This window comes from Crinia signifera, chromosome 2 (assembly GCF_055691185.1).
Source record: "Crinia signifera chromosome 2, ASM5569118v1, whole genome shotgun sequence".
Lineage (NCBI taxonomy): Eukaryota > Metazoa > Chordata > Amphibia > Anura > Myobatrachidae > Crinia > Crinia signifera.
In genome coordinates this window covers 393,268,023-393,290,431 of record NC_139218.1, presented here as the reverse complement: position 1 = coordinate 393,290,431, position 22,409 = coordinate 393,268,023, and the positions used below count along the sequence as shown (strand labels likewise).

The 22,409-nt window shown below is 52.0% G+C and overlaps 1 protein-coding gene across 1 annotated transcript; it reads left to right on the top strand.

Moving 5' to 3' along the window:
- Window positions 1-13,282: 13,282 nt before the first annotated feature.
- On the top strand, window positions 13,283-19,398 carry UCP2 (uncoupling protein 2). Its single transcript, XM_083170469.1, has 8 exons — window positions 13,283-13,441; window positions 14,801-14,954; window positions 16,136-16,359; window positions 16,627-16,834; window positions 17,251-17,445; window positions 17,728-17,829; window positions 17,937-18,117; window positions 18,282-19,398. Exons 3-8 carry the CDS (start codon window positions 16,234-16,236, stop codon window positions 18,394-18,396), a joined length of 927 nt encoding a protein of 308 aa, XP_083026595.1. The 5' UTR covers window positions 13,283-13,441; window positions 14,801-14,954; window positions 16,136-16,233; the 3' UTR covers window positions 18,397-19,398.
- The last annotated feature ends 3,011 nt before the right edge of the window (window positions 19,399-22,409 follow it).

The following is a 22,409-nucleotide window of genomic DNA, read 5'->3' as shown; positions in this document are numbered from 1 at the left end:
CTGGGGGTTCATGTCGACGTTGGCAAAAGTGAAAAACTCATGTCAGCCTTTCATGGGCAAGATGTACTAAGCCTTGAAAAGTGATACAAGTGAGAGTGACAAACGACCATACAATCAGCTCCCAACTGTCATTTCCCAAACCCAGTCTGTGATGTGACAGTTGTGAGCTGATTGCCTAGTGGTTTATCACTCTCCATGTTATCACTGTTCAAGCTTGGTGCATCTGGCCCCATATGTCAAATTTTTGCTTGTGTCGACATTTTGACAATGTCGACTTATTGCATTTTGACCTTTTGTCTGTGTCGTTCTGTTTCATGTGTCGACCTATTACACGTCAACCTTTTGTTGTTGAACTATTGACTGTCTAACTCAGTGGTGTCAAACTCAAGGCCCTCCAGCTGTTGTGGAACTACACGTCCCAGCATGCCCTGCCACAGATTTTATATAATGGATTTCTAAAACCGTGACAGGGCATGCTGGGACGTGTAGTTCCACAACAGCTGGAGGGCCATGAGTTGACCACCACTGGTCTAACTAGACACTGTGGGGCAGATGCATTAAGCCTGGCGAAGAGATAAAATGGAAGGTGATAACCCAACAGCCAATCACTCCTAACTGCCATTTTTCAAACATAGCAGATTGGCTGGTGCCTTATCACCTTCTATATTATCTCCACTTTATCTCTTCACCAGGCTGTATACCGCCATCTTTACAATACATCATTATTACTATGACTCTGCTGCTGCCAGTGATCTGATAGACGCCTTGCACGCGCAGTGTATTGATAATCAGTCACTGATTCGTGCAGCAGCGATGAGGTCTGAATCGGGCCCATTGTCTCTGTGGCTCTCTTCCTTCCCCCGTCATCTTAGACTTGTACAATATTTTCACAACTGAGCGATTGTGTAAAGTTGCCCTTTAGGCTCTGTTTGCAGAATGATTGACAGGACGAGACCACTTGGGGGGAGGTAACAGTGCGGTCCGAACATCGGTACTTGTGTGCCTACTGCCACAGCAGCCCCGGGCCCTGAATCAGGCCCAAATGTCTGTCAGGTCCCTGTGACGCCCGGCACTTACAGCCGGTGTAATGATAGAGTTACTGAGAACATAACTGGATGGGGCCTCTGACACGGCACTCCTGAGGCGGCCCATGGCTAAGTCTAGTTATTAGAGCTTCGTTAGTCGCACAGCTAAATATAGCGGCCTTCCCAGGAACTAGTGACGCTGTGCTACACGGTACATACTTGTGTTCTCAGAGCTCACGTACGCTGTGGAGGCGGCCATTTTGTTGGCCAAGATCCACAAGGCCTATCCGCTCACTGGGATATTAATGCTGCATCCTACTTGCATATTCTATTCATGGATTATTATTCGTCCACTATGCCTCTGAATAGACGATGTGCGCATGCGTCTATTCTGTCAGATTGGGGGGACTCCCAACGCCCCCCCCTCCCTCTCGCAGAGGGACACTGCCGGCCACGGGAGGGACGTTTAACGTCCCCAAAAACCGGGACGTTCCCGCGTTTAGCGGGACAGTTGGGAGTATGACTATGGCACCTACACACAGAGTGATATAGAGGCATTTTCTAGTTACATCGCTTAGAAAATGCCCTGATATTGCCCCATAACTCTCTCTGCACGTTACATCTGCCCTACCTGCAGCGCAGCATAGTTTTGTCCATCTGCAAACATTGCAGCCTTGCTACCAGGTCTGAATCAGGCCGTGAGTACACAGCCTCGCATCACTCTGCAACACCATCGGCTGGCTGTGAACAAGGGGACCCTGGCCATCGCCACCACCAAACGTCAGCAAATTGTCTGATATCTGCAGCCATACTACGTCCGACAACGCAGGACCTGCACATGCGCAGTACGGGTCTGTGCATTTGCAGGGCGCCCAATTTACATCCATGCGAAAATCGTATCGCATCGCATGCAATTTTTCTGTGCAATGCGAAGCGATGCAATGTTTCATTGTATAAGCACCCATGCGATGAGATGTGATGGTACTTCATTTTAAAAGCACCCATGCACACCCTCACTACCCACGTCACCCTGAAGCATGGCGAGCGCACCGAGCCCAAAGTGAGGGGACACGGATTACTTTACATGTATTACGCGTCCGCTCGCCTCGCTTCGGGCTCGGTGGCTCACTGCGCTCGCCACACTTTATAAAATCAGCTCCACGCCGGCGAGGATAGTGGGGGTATGAAAAGGACGGGAGGACGCGTAACAGAGTGCATGGGTGCATTTAAAATGAAGTACCATCACATCTCATGGTATGGGTGCTTATACAATGAAAAATCGCATCGAATCACATCGCATCGCATTGCACAGAAAAATTGCATGCGATGCAATTTCACTACGCAGAATAGCCCACTAAGCACATAGCCCTGCTAATACACATGTACCAGAATAACAAATGACAAGTACAGTAATCATTCCGGGCAGTGTCCTGGAATTAACACACAGGAGAAGGCGAGAGTACACAAGCCAGATGTGTTAATGGCAATCTAAAGGTAAAGGCATTTGTTATGGTTGGTGTGAGTTGTGTATAACAGCACAGACATTGTTGTGCTAATAATCCTGTTACAGGTGAGAATCCTGACACTAGTCCTGCTGTGCTCTATCACAGGTGCTGATGGGTCTTTATCTGATTGCATCAGCCCCCAGTGTAGTGGATGCAGGACAGAGATACCCTGCGGAGATGGTAATGTTGGGAGGAAGAGACAATAACAAGTCTTATGTTGTACGCAAGAGACACAGAAATAGCCTACAGGTGTCATGTATATCATTCCAGGGGTATAGTGTGTACTGATATACATACATATATACAGTACTGCCATATATACAGTTATTATAGTCACACAGGGTGTGATAATAATAATAATGATATTTATATCTGACCGCTTATATCTGGTGCTTTGTGAGTCAACCAGAATGAAGTGTGCGGTCGTACAATGAGGGGACTATAGTCTGCAATTCTACAGGGATATCTATCTATCTATCTATCTATCTATCTATCATCACTCTTACCTATCTATCTATCTATCTATCTATCATCATCACTCTTACCTATCTATCTATCTATCTATCTATCTATCTGTCTGTCTATCTATCTATCTATCTATCATCATCACTCTTACCTATCTATCTATCTATCTATCTATCTATCTATCATCATCACTCTTACCTATCTATCTATCTATCTATATATCTATCTATCTATCTATCTATCTATCTATCATCATCACTCTTACCTATCTATCTATCTATCTATCTATCTATCTATCTATCTATCTATCTATCTATCTATCATCATCACTCTTACCTATCTATCTATCTATCTATCTATCTATCTGTCTGTCTGTCTGTCTGTCTGTCTGTCTGTCTGTCTGTCTGTCTATCTATCTGTCTGTCTGTGGAGCAGTGCACTCTGTACTTATGCACCCAGCGCAGATGTGAGGTGATGACACTGTATACATATCACCTATGGACCGACCGCAGGAGAAGTGATGCAAATATTACAGTATAACACCCACCCCTCCTTGTGGGGACAGGTGACGTCTCCTGCTCTGCTATTGGCTGTCTGGGCGGGGGCGCTGTCCCTCTCCTGCAATGGGAGACGTCCTGCTGATCCAGCAGTAGGACAGGGAGCAGAGTCATGTTTACTGGATGCACAGTAATAGTCCAACATCATTGCATCACGCTGTGACATTAACCCTGTAACTGCCAGAGACTACTAGGAAAGTGACCAGGATGTGTGTGTGTATGTATGTATGTATATATATATATATATATATATATATATATATATATATACTAACCTGACTGCCCACATACCCGGGATGAGACCATTCTGTGTGTCCAGACATTTTATTATCCTATCGGAGAACATTAAATGGACTGGGAGTGTGGGCGGGGCCATGTGATGTCATAGCGTGACATGACAGTTACACAATGCTCCTCTGGGAATGATTCGGACGGACGGATATAACATCATGGTGGAATGAGTCCGATGTGGAAGAACGTAACTGGCCCACACAGAGCCCTGACCTCAGCCTCATCTAATACCTTTGGGATGAACTGGAATGGACATTGTGAGCCCCTTCTCGACGGGGCCTGACCCCCATATACGTACACTCTACAGAATGAATGGGCCCAAACTCCTACAGACACCACAGCATCTCGTGGAAAGATTTCACGAAGAGTGGAACCTGTTATAGCTCAATAGAGGGGACCAGCGATCGTGACCAATCCCGTGAGCGAACCGGATCGGCTGGGAAATGTGGACTGAGAACTCGGCTCATTTACTAAGCTTCGAGTTCTCAGGATTCGTTGATGTCATGCGAATTTGGCTGAAGCATCGCACGGATCTGACTGATTCTCTGTATAGAAAACAGAAAAAAGAAATAATTTAAAAAGCGGCGTGGGGTGTTGTCCCCCCCCCCCCCCCCCCCCACAAGTATAACCAGCCCCGGGGTCTGTGAGCCAGTGTTGTCCAGAAATACAGGGAAACAAAAACCTGGGGTCCCCCTCTTAATTCTATAACCAGCACCAGGCTTTTGGACCGGTCCTGGTTCCAAAAATACGGGGGCCAAAAAAGAATAAGACCACGCCGGCCATGTTTTGGCCGGGGGAACTTGTTTTAAAAGTCTCCCGCCATCTGACATGACACCGCTGGCAGCCCGGTGCTGGTTATAGAAATACAGGGGGACCCCAGTTTTTGTTGCTATGTATTTCTGGAACCAGCACCGGCTCAAAGCATGACGTGATGTCAGTGGTCACACTGCGCAGGCCGCAACCCCGCACCGCCCACCTTGCCCGCTCCGCTACTGCCTGCCTTGCGCTCAGTGTGGCACCTCTGTAAAGCCCCCACGGCTACATCAACTGCACCGCTCCCTGCCTACATCGACTGCCCGCTCCCTGCCTACATCGACTGCCCGCTCCCCAGCCGCTGGTAATTCTGCACGGTGGTCGGCTTGCATGGACGGCAGGGTTGTTCTCCCTCCACCTGTTCATTATCCCACCTCAGCTTTGCGAGCCTATCCCCCTTTTCCACCCCCACCTCCCTAATGTCTGTTCACCTCTCCCCACCAGGGATGACAATCCCGGGAACCCGCCAATCCCGGGATTGAGCATTTTTCAATCCCAAATCCTAGGATTGAATAAATGCCCCGGGATTATCATCCCTAGTCCAAGTACTTTTGTCCATAGAGTCTGTGAATACTGCATTGATTAGGTATTGAATAAGGATCAGAACCTAAATACCGATATATTGGATGTATAGTTATGCCAATCCCAACCCTACACTTGCCACTGGGGCCTGTTTGTCATCTCAAGAGATGCTCATACACAAAAGGGACTAATTCAGACCTGATCGCAGGGCACATTTTGTTTGCAAATGGACAAAACCATGCTGCACTGCAGGTGGGGCAGATAAAAAAGGGGAAGGGATTTATGTAGAGTGTGTTGAACTGAAATCTAAATTGCAGTAAAGAAGCCAGTATTTACCCTGCACAGAAACAGCACAACTCCCTAACTCTCTGCACGTAACATCTGCCCCACCTGCAGTGCAGCATGGTTTGCAAACAAAGGACCCGATTCAGACCTGATTGCACGGCCTCGAACTCCCGCCTTGTGAATGAATGCGCTCGCTGTTAGAATGGACGTGTACATCTATTCACAGCTTTCACCAACACGACTGATCCCATAGTAATTCTCACACTGGGTGTAGATTCTGTATCTTAGAATATAACCAGTCGTTTCTGAGTAAGGCCCAGATTTAACACAGTATTAAAAGAGAGAACGGAGGTTCCTGCTGGAGGCTCCTGTCCTTATCTTCTGGATTATTCAGATTCTGCCAGGGGTGCCACTAAGGAGTTTCTTTGCAAGAACAGTGATTTACTGTAACTGCGCGACCTTAGATCCCACGTCCCCACTACAGTCCTGATTCTGTGCCGGCGCTCTCCCTGCGCAGGTGCAAACTTAGATCCCACGTCCCCACTACAGTCCTGATTCTGTGCCGGCGCTCTCCCTGCACAGGTGCGACCTTAGATCCCACATCCCCACTACAGGCCTGATTCTGTGCCGGCTCTCTCCCTGAGCAGGTGAGAACTTAGATCCCGCGTCCCCACTACAGGCCTGATTCTGTGCCGGCACTCTCCCTGAGCAGGTGCGACTTTAGATCCCACGTGCCCACTACAGGCCTGATTCTGTGCCAGCGCTCTCCCTGAGCAGGTGTGACCTTAGATCCCGCGTCCCCACTACAGGCCTGATTCTGTGCCGGCTATCTCCCTGAGCAGGTGCGACTTTAGATCCCACGTCCCCACTACAGGCCTGATTCTGTGCCAGCGCTCTCCCTGAGCAGGTGTGACCTTAGATCCCGCGTCTCCACTACAGGCCTGATTCTGTGCCGGCACTCTCCCTGAGCAGGTGCGACTTTAGATCCCACGTCCCCACTACAGGCCTGATTCATTGCCGGCGCTCTCCCTGAGCAGGTGAGAACTTAGATCCCGCGTCCCCACTACAGTCCTGATTCTGTGCCGGCACTCTCCCTGAGCAGGTGCGACTTTAGATCCCACGTCCCCACTACAGGCCTGATTCTGTGCCAGCGCTCTCCCTGAGCAGGTGTGACCTTAGATCCCGCGTCCCCACTACAGGCCTGATTCTGTGCCAGCGCTCTCCCTGCGCAGGTGCGACCTTAGATTCCGCGTCCCCACTACAGGCCTGATTCTGTGCCGGAACTCTCCCTGCGCAGGTGTGACCTTAGATCCCGCGTCCCCACTACAGGCCTGATTCTGTGCCGGCGCTCTCCCTGAGCAGGTGAGACTTTAGATCCCACGTCCCCACTACAGGCCTGATTCTGTGCCGGCACTCTCCCTGAGCAGGTGCGACTTTAGATCCCACGTCCCCACTACAGGCCTGATTCTGTGCCGGCGCTCTCCCTGAGCAGGTGAGAACTTAGATCCCGCGTCCCCACTACAGTCCTGATTCTGTGCCGGCACTCTCCCTGAGCAGGTGCGACTTTAGATCCCACGTCCCCACTACAGGCCTGATTCTGTGCCAGCGCTCTCCCTGCGCAGGTGCGACCTTAGATTCCGCGTCCCCACTACAGGCCTGATTCTGTGCCGGCACTCTCCCTGAGCAGGTGTGACCTTAGATCCTGCGTCCCCACTACAGTCCTGATTCTGTGCCGTCTCTCTCCCTGAGCAGGTGCAAACTTAGATCAAACGTCCCAACTACAGTCCTGATTCTGTGCCGGCTCTCCCTGAGCAGGTGTGACCTTAGATCCTGCGTCCCCACTACAGTCCTGATTCTGTGCCGGCGCTCTCCCTGAGCAGGTGCAAACTTAGATCAAACGTCCCCACTACAGTCCTGATTCTGTGCCGGCGCTCTCCCTGAGCAGGTGTGACCTTATATCCCGCGTCCCCACTACAGTCCTGATTCTGTGCCGGCGCTCTCCCTGAGCAGGTGTGACCTTATATCCCGCGTCCCCACTACAGGCCTGATTCTGTGCCGTCTCTCTCCCTGCGCAGGTGTGACCTTAGGTCCTGCGTCCCCACTACAGTCCTGATTCTGTGCCAGTGCTCTCCCTGCGCAGGTGAGACTTTAGATACCACGTCCCCACTACAGGCCTGATTCTGTGCCGGCACTCTCCCTGAGCAGGTGCGACTTTAGATCCCACGTCCCCACTACAGGCCTGATTCTGTGCCGGCACTCTCCCTGAGCAGGTGCGACTTTAGATCCCACGTCCCCACTACAGGCCTGATTCTGTGCCGGCGCTCTCCCTGCGCAGGTGCGACCTTAGATTCCGCGTCCCCACTACAGGCCTGATTCTGTGCCGGCACTCTCCCTGCGCAGGTGCGACTTTAGATCCCACGTCCCCACTACAGGCCTGATTCTGTGCCGGCACTCTCCCTGAGCAGGTGCGACCTTATATTCCGCGTCCCCACTACAGGCCTGATTCTGTGCCGGCACTCTCCCTGAGCAGGTGCGACCTTAGATTCCGCGTCCCCACTACAGGCCTGATTCTGTGCCGGCGCTCTCCCTGAGCAGGTGCAAACTTAGATCAAACGTCCCCACTACAGTCCTGATTCTGTGCCGGCACTCTCCCTGCGCAGGTGCGACTTTAGATCCCACGTCCCCACTACAGGCCTGATTCTGTGCCGGCACTCTCCCTGAGCAGGTGCGACCTTATATTCCGCGTCCCCACTACAGGCCTGATTCTGTGCCGGCACTCTCCCTGAGCAGGTGCGACCTTAGATTCCGCGTCCCCACTACAGGCCTGATTCTGTGCCGGCGCTCTCCCTGAGCAGGTGCAAACTTAGATCAAACGTCCCCACTACAGTCCTGATTCTGTGCCGGCGCTCTCCCTGCGCAGGTGCGACTTTAGATCCCACGTCCCCACTACAGGCCTGATTCTATGCCGGCGCTTTCCCTAAGCAGGTGTGACCTTAGATCCCGCGTACCACACTACAGGCCTGATTCTGTGCCGGCTCTCTCCCTGAGCAGGTGCAACCTTAGATACTGTGTCCCCACTACAGGCCTGATTCTGTGCCGGCTCTCTCCCTGAGCAGGTGTGACCTTAGATCCCGCGTCCCCACTACAGGCCTGATTCTGTGCCGGCTCTCTCCCTGAGCAGGTGCAACTTTAGATACTGTGTCCCCCCTACAGGCCTGATTCTGTGCCGGCTCTCTCCCTGAGCAGGTGTGACCTTAATTCCCACGTCCCCACTACAGTCCTGATTCTGTGTTGGCGCTCTCACTGAGCAGGTGCAACCTTAGATCCCACGTCCACACTTTAGGCCTTATTCTGTGCCGGCGCTCTCCATGAGCAGGTGCGACCTTAGATCCTGCATCCGCACTACAAGCCTGATTTTGTGCCGGCTCTCTCCCTGTGCAGGTGCGACCTTAGATCCCGCATCCCCACTACAGTCCTGATTCTGTGCCAGCGCTCTCCCTGAGCAGGTGCGAACTTAGATCCCGCGTCCCCACTACCATCCTGATTCTGTGCCGGTGCTCTCCCTGCGCAGGTGCGACTTTATATCCCACGTCCCCACTACAATCCTGATTCTGTGCTGGCGCTCTCCCTGAGCAGGTGCAACCTTAGATCCCATGTCCACACTACAGGCCTGATTCTGTTCCGGCGCTCTCCCTGAGCAGGTGCGACCTTAGATCCTGCATCCCCACTACAGTACTGATTCTGTGCCGGCGCTCTCCCTGCGCAGGTGCGACTTTAGATCACGCGTCCCCACTACAGTCCTGATTTTGTGCCGGCTCTCTCCCTGAGCCGGTGCGAACTTAGATCCCGCGTCCCCACTACAGTCCTGATTCTATGCCGGCACTCTCCCTGCTCAGGTGCGACTTTAGATCCCACGTCTCCACTACAGGCCTGATTCTGTGCCGGTGCTCTCCCTGAGAAGGTGCGACCTTAGATCCCGCGTCCCCACTACAGGCCTGATTCTATGCCAGCACTTTCCCTAAGTAGGTGTGACCTTAGATCCCGCGTCCCCACTACAGGCCTGATTCTGTGCCGGCTCTCTCCCTGAGCAGGTGCAACCTTAGATACTGTGTCCCCACTACAGGCCTGATTCTGTGTCGGCTCTCTCCCAGAGCAGGTGTGACCTTAATTCCCACGTCCCCACTACAGTCCTGATTCTGTGCTGGCGCTCTCCCTGAGCAGGTGCGACCTTAGATCCTGCATCCCCACTACAGGCCTGATTTTGTGCCGGCTCTCTCCCTGTGCACGTGCGACCTTAGATCCCGCATCCCCACTACAGTCCTGATTCTGTACCGGCGCTCTCCCTGAGCAGGTGCGAACTTAGATCCCGCGTCCCCACTACAGTCCTGATTCTGTGACGGCGCTCTCCCTGCACAGGTGCGACTTTAGATCCCACATCCCCACTACAGGCCTGATTCTGTGCCGGCACTCTCCCTGAGCAGGTGCGACCTTAGATCCCGCGTCCCCACTACAGGCCTGATCCTATGCCGGTGCTTTCCCTGAGCAGGTGCAACCTTAGATACTGTGTCCCCACTACAGGCCTGATTCTGTGCCAGTGCTCTCCCTGAGCAGGTGTGACCTTAATTCCCACATCCCCACTACAGTCCTGATTCTGTGCCGGCGCTCTCCCTGAGCAGGTGCAACCTTAGATCCCACACTACAGGCATGATTCTGTGCCGGCGCTCTCCCTGAGCAGGTGCAACCTTAGATCCCACACTACAGGCATGATTCTGTGCCGGCGCTCTCCCTGAGCAGGTGCGACCTTAGATCCTGCATCCCCACTACAGGCCTGATTTTGTGACGGCTCTCTCCCTGTGCAGGTGCGACCTTAGATCCTGCGTGCCCATTACAGGCCTGATTCTGTGCCGGCACTCTCCCTGAGGAGGTGCGACCTTAGATCCCGTGTCCCCACTACAGGCCTGATTCTGTGCCGGCTCTCTCCCTGCGCAGGTGTGACCTTAGATCCTGCGTCCCCTCTACAGGCCTGATTCTGTGCCGGGGCTCTCCCTGAGCAGATGCGACCTTAGATCCTGCATGCCCACTATAGACCTGATTCTGTGCCAGCGCTCTCCCTCAGGAGGTGCGACCTTAGATCCCGTGTCCCCACTACAGGCCTGATTCTGTGCCGTCTCTCTCCCTGCGCAGGTGCGACCTTAGATCCTGCGTCCCCACTACAGTCCTGATTCTGTGCCGGGGCTCTCCCTGAGCAGGTACGACCTTAGATCCCGCGTCCCGACTACAGACCTGATTCTATGCCAGCGCTTTCCCTAAGCAGGTGTGACCTTACTTCCCACGTTCCCACTACAGGCCTGGTTTTGTGCCAGCTCTCTCCCTGAGCAGGTGTGACCTTAGATCCCGCCTTCCCACTACAGGCCTGATTCTGTGCCGGCGCTCTCCCTGAGCAGGTGAGACCTTAGCTCCTGTGTCCCCACTACAGGCCTGATTCTGTGCCGGTGCTCTCCCTGAGTAGATGCGACCTTAGATCCTGCGTGCCCACTATAGGCCTGATTCTGTGCCGGCGCTCTCCCTGAGGAGGTGCGACCTTAGATCCCGTGTCCCCACTACAGGCCTGATTCTGTGCCGTCTCTCTCCCTGCGCAGGTGCGACCTTAGATCCTGCGTCCCCACTACAGTCCTGATTCTGTGCCGGCGCTCTCCCTGAGCAGGTGCGACCTTAGATCCTGCGTCCCCTCTACAGGCCTGATTCTGTGCCGATGCTCTCCCTGAGCAGGTGCGACCTTAGATCCTGCTTGCCCACTATAGGCCTGATTCTGTGCCAGCGCTCTCCCTGAGCAGGTGCGACCTTAAATCCCGTGTCCCCACTACAGGCCTGATTCTGTGCCGGCACTCTCCCTGAGCAGGTGCGACCTTAGATCCTGCGTCCCCACTACAGGCCTGATTCTGTGCCGGTGCTCTCCCTGAGCAGGTGCGACCTTAGATCCTGCGTGCCCACTATAGGCCTGATTCTGTGCCGGCGCTCTCCCTGAGCAGGTGCGACCTTAGATCCCGCGTCCCCACTACAGACCTTATTCTATGCCAGCGCTTTCCCTAAGCAGGTGTGACCTTACTTCCCACGTCCCCACTACAGGCCTGGTTCTGTGCCGGCGCTCTCCCTGAGCAGGTGCGACCTTAGATCCCGCGTCCCCACTACAGACCTTATTCTATGCCAGCGCTTTCCCTAAGCAGGTGTGACCTTACTTCCCACGTCCCCACTACAGGCCTGGTTCTGTGACGGCGCTCTCCCTGAGCAGGTGCGACCTTAGATCCCACGTCCACACTATAGGCCTGATTATGTGCCAGCGCTCTCCCTGAGCAGGTGCAACCTTAGATCCTGCATCCCCACTACAGGCCTGATTCTGTGTCAGCGCTCTCCCTGAGCAGGTGCGACCTTAGATCCTGCGTCCCCTCTACAGGCCTGATTCTGTGTCAGTGCTCTCCCTGAACAGGTACAACCAGGGATCCTGCATCCCCTCTACAGGCCTGATCATGTGCCGCACTTGGAGGGAGACATCTATATAGTGTGGGGCACCAACATTAATGTTGCCTACAGACGACTATGACAAACTTATTAAGTTTGAAAGTGATCATAATATGTGAGTGTGATCCATAAGTGTGATAGTTAATATAATTATGAGTGTGATCATAATATAAGTGTGAATCATAAGTGTGGTCCATAATATAAGTGTGAGTGTGAACCATAATATAAGTGTGATCCATAATCACACACACAGCCAGCGGGGATCACATACACAGCCAGCGGGGATCACATACACAGCCAGCGGGGATCACACACACAGCCAGTACCAGATGCGAGCTGGGTATAGGTGTCGGGAGGCCCAGGTAGATGACTGTGATCATAATATAAGTGTGAATCATAAGTGTGGTCCATAATATAATTGTGATCCATAATATAAGTGTGAGTGTGAACCATAATATGTGTGATCCATAATATAAGTGTGAGTGTGAACCATAATATAAGTGTGATCCATAACCACACACACAGCCAGCGGGGATCACACACACAGCCAGCGGGGATCACACACACAGCCAGCGGGGATCACACACACAGCCAGCGGGGATCACATACACAGCCAGCGGGGATCACACACACAGCCAGTACCAGATGCGAGCTGGGTATAGCTGTCGGGAGGCCCAGGTAGATGACTGTGGTCCAGCAGTCCGGACGACCACGATGAGCAGCACCTGTAGCAAAAGGCGCAAAATCTCCAAGTGAGTCCCGCTCCACGCCGACGGTGTCGCAGGCGGGGGGGGGGGGTTGGGGCGGGAAGCTAATATTCGCTCTGCCAGTGGCCAGCTGCTGCTGCTCAGCTCTGGCGCCATTTGACCTCTCAGCACCTGGAGCAGGTTCACCACCGGCTCCTCCCTCCCTACGCCCCTGGATTTGGGTGGGGTTTTACTTCAAAGTGAGATCTATATTGCAGTGTAAAAATAAAGCAGTCAGTATTTTCTCTGCACAGAAACAAAATAACTCACCCAAATCTAATTCTCTCTGCACATGTTACATCTGCCCCCCTGCAGTGCACATGGTTTTGTCCATCTAAGAAAGATTTTGTCAGAAAGAGTGAACTAGAATAAGGCCCTATTTACCAAGCAGGAGATAACGTTTGGCAGCAGCCCCATCACCGCGATGTATATCGCTGCCGGCACTGGCTGGGCTCGGCTCGGCTCGGCTCATCCTTGCACTGTACTGGATGGGGGTCTGGGCGTGGCCTGTGGGAGGGTCGGTCACCTGACCCCGCCCCCACGCCGGCGCGCAGTGTATATATAGCGTCTGAGCCGGTTCCTTGTCTCCTGCTCGCCCGCTTCACCCGCATCCTGCAGCCCATCGCCGGCCCCGCCTCCTCCCGGTCCCCGCACTGCTGACCCCTCACAGCTTCTCACCCCTTCCTGCCGGACTGATTCGTCTTCTCCCCCCACCGGTAAGTGCCGCACGTGTACCCGGTGCCTGTGCGCTACCGGTCCGGTGGTTCCGGCATCCGCTGCCCGGTTACTGCTGCTGCTGGCTCCTGTTCCCGTGTCCCGGGATGGCCAGTGATCGGCTGGGTGCAGTGTGTGTGTGTGAGCAGTAGGGATGGGGTGCAGTGTGTAATGGGGGGGTTGTAGTGTGTGTGGTGTAGGAATGGGGTGTAATGGGGGGTTGCAGTGTGAGCATTAGGGATGGGGTGCAGTGTGTAATGGGGAGGGGGGGGGGGTTGTAGTGTGTGTGTGTTAGGGATGGGGTGTAATGGGGGGGTTGCAGTGTGAGCATTAGGGATGGAGTGCAGTGTGTAATGGGGAGGGGGGGGGTTGTAGTGCGTGTGTGTGGTAGGGATGGGGTGTAATAGGGGGTTGCAGTAGGGATGGGATGCAGTGTGTGTGTGATGTAGGGATGGGGTGCAGTGTATGGAGGTGGTGTGTGTGTGTGTGAACAGTAGGGATGGGGTGCAGTGTGTAATGGGGGGTTGCAGTAGGGATGTGGGGTCATTCTGCTTTCTCAGTAACAGGTGGCTGCTGTGCAGGGTGACTATTGTGTTACTGACATCTGATCTCTCCCATTCATCTCCTTTGTCTCCTGTCCCTGCTGGGTGGCTGCATTAGGGACCCTTGGTACAAGTGGGGGTGCATGGATACCCCACAACCTGCCTGTCTGGCTTCTGGTGTGTGTGTGTGTGTGTGTGTGTGTGTGTGTGAGTGTGTGTGTATATACCATTTGTAGTGTCCTTTGTCAGTCAGGACCCTGCTGTGATGTTTATGCAGCTATAGAGCCCTGTATTGGGGGAGGGGGAAGGAGCTGAGTCCTTTATGTTTATGGTGATTGCACATCTGCCGGGACCCTCTGCTGTTGGGGAATGTCCCAGGAAATTCAGGAGTATGAGTCTCCCTCCCCCCTGCCAAATGTCCAACTTATCTTCTGCTTTATTAGAGAATATACATGTAAAACGTTTAACTTGGTGAATGCTGGGTGTTGTAGTGCTTCAGGACCTGCAAACGTTAATAATGGATTGTTCCTATGAAGTGTCAGCTGGCGGCACCCCCTGTGTTGTACGTTCTCCTAATACCCTAACCCCAGTGTGTAAGATAATGGGATGGCTTATTATACCAGCTACTGTATATTATCAGTCACCCAGGGGCTGCGTTCCCAGGCTGTGTCCTATATGTAGGCTGTGCCGGGACATCGCAGTTCTGTCCTATAACTGACAAATCCCTGTGTGAATGTCTGAGCTGCTGGGAGTTGTAGTTCTCCTGCAGCTTGCGTGTTGCTATGGTCATGTTACTGATGATGTCTCTCCTCCTTACAGGATAAGTATTATGATTATACAGCATCTTCATTACCAACAATTTTCTATGGAAAGTAAAGGGCACCGTATGTCCATGGGCAGTGGTAAATGTGATGGTCGGGACGCTTTCAGGGAATCCTGATCACCACTGCGCCCGCTGGATTACTTGAATAAGGTGAGTCCAGTGTATGGATAATACTGAGCAGCAGATACTGGTATAAAAGACGATACAATGGCCATGACATTGTAACCTGATCCTTGCCTGTCTGAAGTACACCCCTTGTTTTCCCTGCGCTCATTCACTATGTAGGGGAAAGGTCCCGGAGGAGGGAGGGGGTGGTATATCTGAGGGAGCCTGGCCATAAATCACTCAGTGCAGGATTCCCCATAGTCTCCTGTCTGCTGCCGCTGGGGAGTAGCAGAATGTCACTGTATAGGAATGTTGGTGTCAATCTTATTTGCACAATGACACTCACCAGTACCCATATTGTCACTTTCTGTTGCTATGCCAATCACATCCGGCCTAGTGTTTGTACAGGTCTACAGCCTGAGTGCCCTATGGGAAGCTTCCACTGGATTTCTGGGAGAGGAATGTACCCACAGACTATATTATAGTACAGTCATGGTGCTATAACATTGGTTGCACCGGATTCTATAGAACGGACTGCGCTCTCGTCTGCCCCCTAATATCTTAGTCTGTTAGACCCCATCGGATCCCTAATTCAGTCCATCTTGGTGCTATGTCCGCAGTGTGCTCAGCGGGCACCACCTTCCCCCTGCGTGGTTCTAGCCGTGTGCTCAGCGGGCACCACCTCCCCCCTGCGTGGTTCTAGCCGTGTGCTCAGCGGGCACCACCTCCCCCCTGCGTGGTTCTAGCCGTGTGCTCAGCGGGCACCACCTCCCCCCTGCGTAGTTCTAGCCGTGTGCTCAGCGGGCACCACCTCCCCCCTGCGTAGTTCTAGCCGTGTGCTCAGCGGGCACCACCTCCCCCCTGCGTAGTTCTAGCCGTGTGCTCAGCGGGCACCACCTCCCCCCTGCGTAGTTCTAGCCGTGTGCTCAGCGGGCACCACCTCCCCCCTGCGTAGTTCTAGCCGTGTGCTCAGCGGGCACCACCTCCCCCCTGCGTAGTTCTAGCAGTGTGCTCAGCGGGCACCACCTCCCCCCTGCGTAGTTCTAGCAGTGTGCTCAGCGGGCACCACCTCCCCCCTGCGTAGTTCTAGCAGTGTGCTCAGCAGGCACCACCTCCCCCCTGCGTAGTTCTAGCAGTGTGCTCAGCGGGCACCACCTCCCCCCTGTGTCGTTCTAGCAGTGTTGGTTATAGATGGGTACTCTAATGTGTGTGTTTTTGCTGTTTAGACGCCGGCAGAGTTTATTTGCCTTGTCTTATCACTACAACACTTCCCCGGACACTCAAGTTCTTATCTTGTGGTCTTTACACCACTCAAAGCCTCAAGATGGTTGGATTCAAACCCACAGATGTGCCCCCTACTGCTACAGTGAAGTTCATTGGCGCCGGTACAGCCGCTTGTATAGCGGACCTGTTCACCTTCCCTCTGGACACCGCCAAAGTCAGGCTTCAGGTGGGTTCAAAACGCCCTTTTTGTAGATCCGGTGACTGTTCTTTAACAGTAGTGAGATGGAATACATTAGAACTTTAAACTGTGAATATAGGGCTTGATTAATGCACATACATGGAATGGGTCCAGCATACAAGCAGCACTATCGCTGGGACCTCAAACTGGCCCTTTTGTTATCTGAGGGCCGTTTCTAGAATTGGTTCTTTATCTAGAACTCTTATTTTCTTTGTATACTATTATTTATGACTCTTCTTGACCTGCTCCCTGCAGATCCAAGGAGAGACCAAGATGCCTGTCAGCAAGCAGGCCGCCCAGTACAGAGGCGTATTCGGGACCATCTCCACCATGGTCAAAACCGAAGGGCCAAGAAGCCTCTACAACGGGCTGGCGGCCGGTCTCCAGAGACAGATGAGCTTTGCGTCCGTCCGCATCGGACTGTATGACTCTGTCAAGCAATTCTACACCAAAGGATCTGAGCGTAAGGAAATACCCCCCTTAGGGTGTTGCCAGTGGGGGGGGGGGGGAACTAATCTTTTTAGGTGGATGTAACCACTTCCTAAGTCAGTCTAATTAGGAACCAGTTTTTCAGGGACAGGTTTACACAACTGTTTCTGGGAATGATCTAACAGATGAGATAATGTCCTGTCTGGAAGGATCGACTCGTTCTCTCCCATGTGTGACCCTGGTCTGCAGGGTGCCATGGTTACCGTGACCTAAACAGGAAGTGTTTGCATTGTTGCCAGCAATGGCTGACCACGGGCTCCGTGGCTGGTAGAACATCATGACAAACTGGTGTCTGTATTATTCCCGGTAATGGGATGATGTGTGGTAGAGCAGGTCTATGTAGGGTTCATCTGGCTGCTTACAATGACTCTTATTTGTTGTTCCTCACAGATGTGGGAATTGGCAGCAGGCTTCTTGCTGGCTGTACCACGGGAGCCATGGCTGTGGCGATAGCCCAGCCTACAGACGTGGTGAAGGTGCGTTTCCAGGCTCAGGCCAACGTCTCCAGCTCCCGAAGGTACAAGGGGACCATGGACGCCTACAAAACGATCGCCAGAGAGGAAGGCATGCGTGGCCTCTGGAAAGGTTTGTTGACGGAAAGTGGGGTCATCGCATGTGCTACAGATAAATCTGTCCCCACAGGAGCTCAGGGAAGGAGATGAGGGAAGCTATTTAGTCCTGTGGAGAAATAGTTAGTCGTTGTACATATTGTAAAGTTAGCTAGAATCTGGCCTTTTTAGAATGCTCCGGCCTATATATGGCTGCTGGGTCCAGTTCCTTGTAGGATAGAACTTTCCCAAAGGTATGAGGCAGCGCTATAGGGTTACTTGTGGTAAAATGTTTAATCCCCCATCTCTATGTACCCAGGTACTGCCCCCAACATCACCCGTAACGCCATCGTCAACTGCACAGAGCTGGTGACCTATGACCTCATCAAGGACACTCTCCTGAAATCCAACCTTATGAGTGGTGAGTCTCCTCTTTCCTATCATACATCTGTCCCCCGGTCTGGTATTACCAGGTCGCCGCGCATAATGCAGAAACCGCATGGCCGTAATTGATGACTTGTCTTGCAGACACCCTCCCCTGTCACTTCACCTCAGCGTTCGGAGCTGGTTTCTGCACCACTGTGATCGCGTCCCCCGTCGATGTAGTGAAGACAAGATACATGAACTCTGCCAAGGGCCAGTACCCAAGTGCCCTGAAGTGTGCCGTCTCCATGTTCCGGAAGGAGGGGCCCAAGGCTTTCTACAAAGGGTAAGTGGCGCATAGAAGGGACTACATGGGTCAAATGGGGGCGAGTCTGCTGCTCTATAGAACTGTCGGCAGGCACCGCGTAACGTAGTCTCTTCCTGCTGGGGGAGGAAGAATGGGAATTGTGGGTAATTCTCTGCCCTGACTGCTCTCTTCTCTATATACAGATTCATGCCCTCTTTCTTGAGGCTGGGATCCTGGAACGTGGTCATGTTTGTGACCTATGAACAGCTGAAGAGAGGCATGATGTCGGCCCGTACCTCCTGGGAGGCTCCTGTCTGACCCTGATGAAGTGCCCGTCCAGTGGGCTTTGTGTGTTTAGGATTAGCTGTGTCTCTACCTCTTGTATTGCTTGCACCAGGTTTTACCTCCCCGTGTAGTCCTGTAAACCAAAGTACCGATCTGTCTGTTATTCTGAACTCCCTTCCCCGCTCGGTGATAAGTGCGGATTGTGCCGCTGGACCACCCCAGAGGTAACAATCCGGCAGGGCTATTGGGTGGCATCTGCATCAGGATATTTTAACCGCTGTGGTGATGACATCACCAACTTCAGTTTTTAAAATGTTTTTCTACTAAAATGAAGCTGACAAAAGGGTTTCCCTAGATTTTATATATTAAACTATTGCACTGGCTTTAAGCGCAGTCTTTCTGCCTTATTTTAAAGCAACCCTCCTATTTTGTTTTTTAATAGCCCCCGTATCCTAAGAAGTCTGATCTCAGACGTGACCAGCTTGTCTCACTGGGAACTTGACCCATGGCAGTGCCTTGGTAACATTACCGGTTCCTAGTGAACTGACTGCTGGGTATTAAACTAATTTAATGTATTAGACTACCATGATTCAGCATTCCTTATTTGTCAATAACCCTATCCAGCAGACTGAGGAAAGCACACAGCTGGTTAAGTTTAACAAATGATTACTATTTGTTTCACATCTGTTATTTAAAACTTGTGTTCTGTAAACCCCCATCCTCTTGTCTCCTCTGTGCTCCCGGCTTGGATCTCTGCATGGTGTCAGCAATCGGCAGCTTCTGCTTTTTCACCGTTCCATGTGCAGTGACTCATACCTTGCCCTGACGTGATCATTGCTCAGCTTCCTGCCCTGTAGGTGTACAGAGGGAGACCGGTAACTCGTCTCCCCCGGGCATCACTCTGCTCACCCAGTACCACTCCCTTCTTTCCTGTAATATGACCAAGCGAGCAGTTGTTTACTGGTTATTTTATCTTGTTTGTCTTCTGTGTGGATGACTCTGCAGAAATTCAAATAAAGTCAATACATCAAAATACATCTCTGTGGCTTGTTTCCGTCGGTGGTCAGACCCTGCTGTGGGCTGGTGGGAACGGTAAAATGGGATGATCTTCTCTGAGACTTCATGTATTACGCACCTTTTGTAGATAACAATTAGTGTTGCTAACCCAGGGAGCATATGTACAGGTAAAATGACTTTAACTTGGGAAAAGTCCAAGTTCTCAGATACAAACACCCTCTTACCATTCAAAAGGTGCAGTTTTTGTTGAAACTTTAACAATTAAACCAGATTAAGAAGCCACAAATAGCCCATTATTAAATCTCAATGTTTGGTAAAAATGTTACTTTTAAATGTAACCATAAAATTGCAACAGTAGAACAACTTGTGTAATGTGCCTTGTACACGCTATACCAGGGATGGGAAACCTTCAGCCCTCCAGCTGTTGAACTATACATCCCAGCATGCTTTGCAACAGTTTAATTATGGCCAAATGGCATACTGTAGCAGGGCATGCTGGGATGTGTAGTCCAGTAATAGCTGAAGCTGTGTAAGGCTGCAAAGCTATTCGCAGCTGTGTGACTATGTACAAAACCAGTCACAAGCTTTTTTTTTTTTTTTTTTTTCCTTTTGCTTGCGTGCATACAAAAGTAGCGGGAATTAATTGCTGCCGGGCTTCGTGCAGATTATTGGCTACTGTAGGATTTCGCCTTTGGGGGGGGGGGGGGTGTAATTTAGACCTGAATATAAAAAACTGCAGCATATTGGGTCCATAGTACATGTTAAACACTAATTGCACATTCTTAATCAGAACCTGGCGTGAGGGGTATTATGCGACGGCTGGGACTGCGCTTTGCCACAACAAGAACACACTTTGTACCCAGGCGAACATCCGTCTGCCTTTATTGTACTTCCCAGAAGTGTTAATCCGTTTACAGCCTGAATGTGTCAAAGTCCCCGGTTCTCGCCACTTATCAGCGGCCTAATGGTTTATTAGATGTTCCTGCCTCAGGTTCATCAAAGCCCTGTCACTACCTTTTTATAGTGCACGGATCACATACAATGATGGTCTCATGAGTTCTTGTACACGATGGTGAGGGGGCAGCAGCGGTCTGAAACTGAAGAGCGATTGTTGGTGTGAAGTAGGAAGGCCAGGGGCGGTTAGAGACTGATTCCTGTATACAGACTCTGTAGCCAGGCCCCTCTTCTGCGCTGGGAGCAGTAGGGTCAGAGGGGATATGATTGGTTGGTCAACCTAATGATGGTAGACAGTAATTAGGTTAACATACTACAAGGTTGACATGTGTCATGTCAACCTAGACACCGGTCGACCTTGAACCAAGGGCAACTTGGGGTTTTTCAATTTTTTTTTTTGAGCTGCACTACCATCCACTAGGGTGTGGGGGGAGAATAAAAGTGTGCTGAGTGCAGCGAGCTATGCGAGGGTACGCAGTGCACTTAATGTGATGTATGGGTGAAAAAAACAGTGTCAACCTAGACACCTGTCGACCACTGTGTCAGCTGCGCAACTCAGCCAATCATGACTGCTCCTGGAACAGGAAGTCACGGGATCTTTAAGATATATTGCCCATCGGCTGTGTTGCACACTCAGAGCGATACGTCTGTGGACAGTGTTGTTCAGACAACGCCGATCCCTAAACAATATAGGGCTATTTCACACTCTCGCTCCTGCCGGGCACCCCGCACGGCCAAGAATGGTGGGGATGGCCACAGCCCTTCCTTCCAGTGGTGGGATCCGGCTGCAAACGGGCGGCCGGGCCCGTCCCGTGTGAATGGACACAATTGTGTCCATTAACTACGGTGTGCGGCACGGCTTTCCGCCACCCGGGAGGAGCCGGAGCGTGTGAAATAGCCCATACACTGCTCAAAAAAATAAAGGGAACACTTCAGCAACACAATGTAAGTCAATCACACTTCTGTGTAATCCAACTGTCCACTTAGGAAGCAACACTGACAATCAATTTCACATGCTGTTGTGCAAATGGAATAGACAACAGGTGGCTATTATAGGCAATTCGCAAGACCCCCCAATAAAGGTGGTGACCACAGACCACTTCTCCGCTCCTATGCTTTCTGGCTGATGTTTCGGCATACCTCCCAGCATGACCCTCTCCAGGAGGGACACATCGCTCTGCTCCTGCACTTCCTCTTAATGTATGATTACCATCACCTGTGTTGAAGCACCTTTCTTATCAATTACCCTGCTAAACACAAGTGATTGTAATCATACATTAAGAGGAAAGTCCAGGAGAAGAGCATTGTGTCCCTCCTGGAGGGGCTCATGTTGGGAGCTATGGTTTTGGTCACTTTTGAAAGCTGGCGGTGCTGTCACTGTAGTGGTAGCATGAGACGGAGTCTACAACCCACACAAGTGGCTCAGGTAGTGCAGCTCATCCAGGATGGCACATCAATGCGAGCTGTGGCAAGAAGGTTTGCTGTGTCTGTCAGTGTAGTGTCCAGAGCATGGAGGCACTACCAGGAGACCGGTCAGTACTTCAGGAGACGTGGAGGAGGCCGTAGTAGGGCAACAACCCAGCAGCAGGACCGCTACCTCCGCCTTTGTGCAAGGAGGAACAGGAGGAGCACTGCCAGAGCCCTGCAAAATGACCTCCAGCAGGTCACAAATGTGCATGTGTCTACTCAAACGGTCAGAAACAGACTCCATGAGGGTGGTATGAGGGCCCGACGTCCACAGGTGGGGGTTGTGCTTACAGCCCAACTCCATGCAGGACGTTTGGCATTTGCCAGACAACACCAAGATTGTCAAATTCGCCACTGGTGCCCTGTGCTCGTCACAGATGAAAGCAGGTTCACACTGAGCACGTGACAGAGTCTGGAGACACCAAGGAGAAAGTTTGGTACTTATGTAATATCTGGGCTCCCGTTTTTCTTATGAGACCGCGTCCCCTCGCCACGGTTCGGGCACGGTGGCTCGCTGCGCTCGCCACACTATATAAAGTCAACTCCATGCGTAGTTGGATAGTAGGGGTATGAAAAAATGGGGTGCATTTAACATGGGAGTCCAGATA

Coding starts and splice junctions, on each gene's coding strand:
- UCP2 (XM_083170469.1), top strand. CDS start 16,234: ATGGTTGGATTCAAACCCACAGATGTGCCCCCTACTGCTACAGTGAAG. Junction 16,360..16,626: donor CCGCCAAAGTCAGGCTTCAG/GTGGGTTCAAAA, acceptor TGCTCCCTGCAG/ATCCAAGGAGAGACCAAGAT. Junction 17,446..17,727: donor CATGCGTGGCCTCTGGAAAG/GTTTGTTGACGG, acceptor CTATGTACCCAG/GTACTGCCCCCAACATCACC.